The sequence below is a fragment of the Cervus elaphus genome, chromosome 26 (genome assembly GCF_910594005.1).
Source record: "Cervus elaphus chromosome 26, mCerEla1.1, whole genome shotgun sequence".
NCBI classification, from domain to species: Eukaryota; Metazoa; Chordata; class Mammalia; order Artiodactyla; family Cervidae; genus Cervus; species Cervus elaphus.
In genome coordinates, this window is record NC_057840.1 from 11,750,278 (window position 1) to 11,756,852 (window position 6,575).

At 40.0% G+C, this 6,575-nt stretch overlaps 1 protein-coding gene across 1 annotated transcript; it reads right to left on the reverse strand.

The window, feature by feature from the left end:
* Positions 1-2,914: 2,914 nt before the first annotated feature.
* Positions 2,915-6,320, reverse strand: LOC122684105 (Krueppel-like factor 17). The gene is made up of 2 exons (XM_043887965.1): positions 5,825-6,320; positions 2,915-2,922 (listed from the first exon to the last, which is right to left on the reverse strand). The coding sequence occupies exons 1-2, from the start codon at positions 6,318-6,320 to the stop codon at positions 2,915-2,917; spliced, it is 504 nt and encodes a 167-aa protein (XP_043743900.1).
* Between the last annotated feature and the right edge of the window lie 255 nt (positions 6,321-6,575).

The following is a 6,575-nucleotide window of genomic DNA, read 5'->3' on the forward strand; positions in this document are numbered from 1 at the left end:
CTCAATTTATTAGTTTTCTTAGACTAGTCTGAATAAATATGTGACTTTTTGGCTAAGGCTTTTTCCTTCTATTTAGAAACCTGATGCATATTTTGGGAACTAGAAAAAACACAAATTACTTCAATAGAAAAGACTGTATTTAACTTAGAAAATGAGAGAGACAGACTTAAGAGACCTACCAACCAAATGCAATATGTACATCTTGTTTAGATCCTGATTTAAATAAACCAACTATAAAAAGGCATTTTGAGACCATTGGGAAAAACTGAACATGGACTGATTATTAGATGATATTAAGGAGTTAATTGTTGGTGTTGGGGGGAATGATAACGAAATTGTGATTATGTTATGTTTATAAAATTAGTATATATTACGGAAGAATTTACAAAGTGGAACTGTATGCTGTCTTGGATTGTTTTAGAATACTCCAACAAAAGAAAAAAACTAGTCATAGGAAGGATAGAGTATAAATAACAAGAATAGAATGTTGATTACTGTCGAAGCTGGAAGGTAGGTGCATCGAGGCTTATTATACTATTCTCTCTGCTTTATGTATGTTTGAAATTTTCCATAATAAAAAGGTGTGAATTCTGTCACTCCTATATCTCCCCAGGTGAAGCACAAAGAACATGATCAAATGTTAGACCAAATAAAAGTTTTATAACATAAATTACTTTCTTTAAGTTGCTTTCTTTGGTCTTGAAAGACTTTTAACAGATAGAAATTAAAATATTATGGAAAAATAAAAGACCATTGTCACAGTCTGTTAATCTCATATGCTTCCCATGAGAAGGATAAAAGTTATATGGCAGTTTTATGGGATTCAGGACCCAATATAGAAAATTTTCCTAAAGGACTGTGTAACACTCCATCCTTCCTTTTCTTCTTCTTCTTTTAAAATTTTTAAAATCAGGAAGGGAGGCAGATGGGGAAAAAATTGATGCATGAAAAAAGCTCCTATTTGACTAGTTAGATCAAAGTAAAGAATGGGGCTGGTGGCCTTTGTTCTGAGATACTCTGGTGTGATAGAAACAAACATACAACAAGTCTACAAGTACAATCATCTGAAGTTGCCGGCTAACTTTATCCTAATAAAGAGAGTATCATTTAGAAAGCATGTCGAATTTGGCAAATAGCTCTTTTGGGGTCTAGCACTGGGCTTGCTCCTGGACTCCAGCAGAATACAACAGCACTTAACCATGAAATACTTGGTGATCATACATCCCCAGCTGACCTCAAACCCTAAAACAGAGGGCCCTTCATCCATCAAGTGGAACTAGTCCTATAAGACCAGGTGCAAGCCTGAATATGCATGGAAGTTGCTCGAGCTAACTGTTTACATTCCTAATATGTCCACTCTCATCACATGCCATCCATCCCTCAGCCAACGCCAATGACCTCACAAGAGTTTCCTATGATCAGTGAGCCAGGAGAGGAAACATTTCAACTTTTCACAGAATACTCAGCACAGGACACTGGTAGTGGCCAGCAGTGTACATGTGTCATGTATTACTTTCAGAGTGTCCCTGACAGACTACAGGGAAGGGAAATCCTTCTAGTGGGCAGAACTCAATACCACAGCTTGTTGTCCACTCTCCTTGTTAGGGAAGATGTTCCAAGGTAAGGCCCCCAGGGACACACAAAAAAGTGGTAAACTGTTAACTCTATGGTCAGGGACTTGGAAGGGACAAGATAAGAAAATTGATGACAAGGAAGATTGGACAAGAGGCATGTAGGTGGATGTAAGACCCTCTTAAAATGGGTCTAGATTATGAGGGTATTTATTCACCTTGAGAATCTTCAGAATGGAGGAGACACTCCATAACCTGGTGAACAAGATGACCTGTCCATGGATGTCAGTCAGCCTCCCTCCCCAGTCACTCCAGTACTTGCCCAATGGATTCATAAATTAAATTGAGCCCAGCTGAATCACATGGACTTCCTCTTCCCAAGGTTAACATGTTTATTGCCATTGAAGTGAAGAGTTAGTCACTCAGTTGTCTGACTCTTTGTGACCCCATGGAGTATAGCCCACAAGGTTCCTCTGTCCATGGAATTCTCCAGGCAAGAATACTGGAGTGGGTAGCCATTCCCTTCTCCAGTGGTTCTTCCCAACCCAGGGATCGAACCCAGGTCTTCCGCATTGCAGGCAGATTCTTTTTCTGTCTGAGCGGCCAGGGAAGCCCTTATTGCTATTACTGAGGCCCAATTTATCAACAAGTCACAAAATCCTTAGCCCCCTGCACTTGGGGGCAGACAGTCAGGCACCCGGAGGTAGTCAGGCATCTGTAGTGCCTGGGCAGTCAGGCACTACAAATCAAACATAGTAGTGATTTAACCCCCATGGAAATAGATACTTATTCTGATTTGGATTTGATTCCCCTGCTGACCATGTCTCTAGCAGCACTACTGCCCCAAGCTTATTAAGTGCCTTATGCTATTATGGTAACTCATACATATGAATCATGTTCATTTAAACACACAAAGAAACCCAACACATTTTGAATATGGAATCTCACTAGCCATAGGTCTACATTATTCTTATGCATGAAAGAAAAGAGAAAATTTCCAGTCATATCCAATAAAGAGTTCATCTGTGAAACTGCAATATGTCTGGAGTCCTTGAAAATAGTTTTTTCTCAGTTGTTGGAAAGATGCTGTTCCCTTGAAGAGATTTTATGTTCTAGGTAGTGGAGCCAGGGTCCCATAAATTTTGTAATGTTCTTCACAAAAGCATTATGGCTTTCTTAGGTTACACAGGAAAGATAGTTGCTCAATTTGCAGGCATCTACTGAAGAACAGAACAGCAATAGGTCATCACTGTGTCAGATGAAACTAAACAACCAGGCAACATAGTATTATTTAAACCCTTTCAAAGCATTTAGAAAAAATGGATAGTCTTTGGAATGTTTTCTTAGTACACTGGAACAGAGAAAAAGGTAGAACCCAAGGTTGTGACTGTGAAATATTTAGCAGCATTATGACTGGATTGGGGGCAACTGGAAATGAAGGCAGTATTGCTTCATTAACAGAGTGGACATCTTTGATTAAAAAACATATTTTGACTAACTTTGTGACCTCCATAGAGGTATCCAGGTACAGAAAGGCTCTTGTTTGAAAAATATTTTGCTTTAAAAAAAAAAAGTGATATAATTACAGAAAGGAGACCTGCTTACAGATGCAATAGATTCTATACTAGTTTGCCTGGGCTGCCATAACAAAATATTACAGATGAATGACTTATAAGATAGAAACTTATATTCTTACAGTTTTGGAGGCTAGAAGTCGAAGACCAAGGAGTTGGCAGGGTTAGTTTCTTCTGAGACCTCTCTCCTTGGCCTACAGATGGCTGTCATCTCCCTGCATCTTTCATCTGTGTGTGACTGTGTCCAAATTTCCTCTTCTTATAAAGACACCAGGGACTTTCCTGGTTGTCCAGTGGCTATGACTCTATGCTCCCAATGCAGGGAGCCTGGGTTTGATCCTTGGCTCCGAGAAGTAGATTCCACATTGCAGCCACTAGAAAGATCTCACATGAGGCAACACAGCCAACAAAATTAATAAATAAACAATAAACATACCAGTCACATTAGTGACTAATACCAAGATTAGGACACACCTTAATCACTTCAATTTTAACTTACTTCTTTAAAGATCTTATCTCCAAATACAGTCACATTCTGAAATAACTGGGGGTTAGTACGTTAATATGCAGATTTAAAGGGAACACAATTCAGCTCCTAGCAGGTACTTGGAGAATAGATTTATGTACAAGAAGTGGTCACTGCCGGGCCCTACCCAGACACTCTTGTTTTCCCTTTATCTGCTCTGTGTGCTCTCCCCCAAGCTTCTGCATGCTTTGGTGCTAGAACCTTACACTTGTGGCAAACCATGCATTGTCCTAAACCTTTACCCTACCATACAGAGGGCTAGAAGTGCCTAGGAGTCTTATAAGTCCCCCTGCTTCCCTCCCCTCCTTTCCTGGGGGGATGAGGTGTCATCCAGAAACGCTCTGCATCCAGTCTACATCAGATTGACAGGAAAGGAAGGATTTAATTAAAAATGCGGAATGGCCCTAAGGTAACATTTGCAGGGAGAGAGTTGGAAGAAGTCACACTTTCATTAATAATCCCCACAACATTAGATATTTTTGAAGAGAAAGGAATAAGCCAAAACTTACCCGAACTGAACATGGGGACAAGCCCTTGACTTGGGTGCCACCTAGTATATGGAAAACAGTAAGACCCAAGTGACCTAGGAGTTCTGCCCCATGCGGAAATGACCTAATTCCTTGGCTCCCATAAGAGGAGGGCAGGTTTGGGGGGTGTGTCTTGATTCTGAGCCCACTAAAGAGGTGACCCCAAGGAATTATTTCTGACTGAGGTCAGTATGGGAACTCTCTGCCTTCAGAAATGCAAACTTTTCCACTCAAAATCTTTGGTAAAAGTCCGTCCTATGCTTTCCTTTGTAATTTTTTGTTCTTCTTCCATTATTTCAATTTTCTTTCTTTTATTAATTATTTATTTAGCCAAATAATAATTATTTATTTAGCCAAATAATAATTATTTATTTAGCCAAATATTAATTATTTATTTAGCCAAATATTAATTATTTATTTAACCAAATAAATAATGAAGACCCAGCTATGCTGGGTCTTCACTGCTGCCCATGGGATTTCTCTAGTTGTGGTGAGCAGGGTCTACTCCCTATTGCTGTGCTTGGACTTCTCATTGCGGTGGCTTCTCTTGTTGCAGAGAATGGGCTGTAGAGTGTGTGTCTGCACTCATTAAAAAATGTCAAGATGATAAAAAGCAAGGAAAGACCAAACAGCTGTGGCATACTGAAAGAGAATAAAGAGATGTAACAACTAAATGCATGATTCTGGATTGGATCTTGGACCTATACAAGATATCAGAAAAATAGTCATGTGAGTGGGGCATATAAATTACATAGTCAAATTGCTCCAATGTTAACCTTCTGATTTGTTTGTTGGTTTTACTGTGGAGCAAATTGACACTAAAGTATTAAAGGGTAGTACTGATGTATTAATGGAGCATTGTGTGCAACCTAACTTTTAAATGGTTCAGGAAAAAGCAAATATGTCTACATATATACAGAGAGAAAGAGAGAATTCCAATAAGGATGATGAGGTAGATGTGGCAAAATACTAAAACTTGGGGAATCTGGTTGAACATATAAGAGTCCTGTGTACTATTCCTGCAACTTTTCTGTAAGTTTGAAATGATTTCAAAATAAAACTTTTTTTTTTTTTCCAAAAAGTAATTTCGGGGTTCCAGAATTTTCCTAAAATCTCCACTCTCCATCTCTCAACCAACTCCTACTTTCTTTCAGAAGGAAAAAACAAAGATGTCATGCACTCAAAGAGTTGAAGATCTTGGTAAACTCACAATCTAGAGACTTTAAGAAAATCTTCTAATGTAACAGGTTCTCCTTCCCCAAAGCCAAGTGCTGGTGATTATCTCAGTCAAAGCACTGAGTTTTTAAGCCGAGAAACCCCCATGTGAGGATTTTATTATTGGAGAATATTTATTCTTATTTTAAGATATCTGCTGCTTCCATTGTCCAACTGCATTGAGAGATTATCTTAAACTTAGCACAGAAGCTAATATCCACAGATAAAAATGCCTTTTTTCTGTTACTTAAGTTTTTGTTCACTTCCTTATGTGGCTTTTGTAATAGATTGGATCAAGGCTTCCATTTCTTTTTCTTTTAAAAAAATTATTTATTTTAATTGGAGGCTAATTACTTTACAATATTGTGGTGGTTTTTGACATACATTCACATGACTCAGACATGGGTGTACCTAACAGATTTAATAACATTTTAGGTGGTAAAGGGTCTCTGTTAGAAGCTACTGTTGAGAGGCCAGGATGAGACATTGTTCGTGTTCTGATGTGGGACATCATTGGGATTCCACTGGGAGGTGAGGCTGGTGGCATCCTTAGATTCCCACCAAAGGTCATGGCCATCCCTGGACTATCGGGTTCTCCTGAGGGCATCGTCTGGGGTCCCTTGAATATCATCATTCCTGGCTGTGAAGCAGACATTCCTTGAGTGAAAGTCATCTGGGAAGGGGTGAAAGTCAGTTGGGGGCAGTAGCTCACACGGTGGTCAGGCAATGCCATACCGAACGGTGGCCCCATTTCACTGGACTTCTGCCTGGGTGCCTCAGCAGAAGCCAAGGGGGTCCTCTGCAGCTCTGTGCACTGAGGGACGTGTTGAATACCTAATGGACTATGGTTCCAAGAGGTGTGCATTTCACTGCTTCCAGGGGATGAAGACATGGTCAAGTTGCACATTGATTTCTCAGCATCCTTGGAGAAAGAAAATCGGGGGAGAGCCGCCATAGCTTAAACCACACTTCCTCATGTCCCCATTTCCAGACCCCACCTTAATCCAAGCCCTCATCCTCTCTTGCCTGAATTATCCCACCTTCAGGCCATTCTCCAGCTTGGGTTTTCTAAAATGCAAGTCTAGGGGACTTCCCCGGTAGTCCAGTAGTTAAGACTCCTCGCTTCCACTGCACGGAGCTTGGGTTCGATCTCTGTTCAGGA

Excerpts from the sequence above, each read along its gene's own strand:
- LOC122684105 (XM_043887965.1), bottom strand. The coding sequence starts at position 6,320 with ATGTGCAACTTGACCATGTCTTCATCCCCTGGAAGCAGTGAAATGCAC.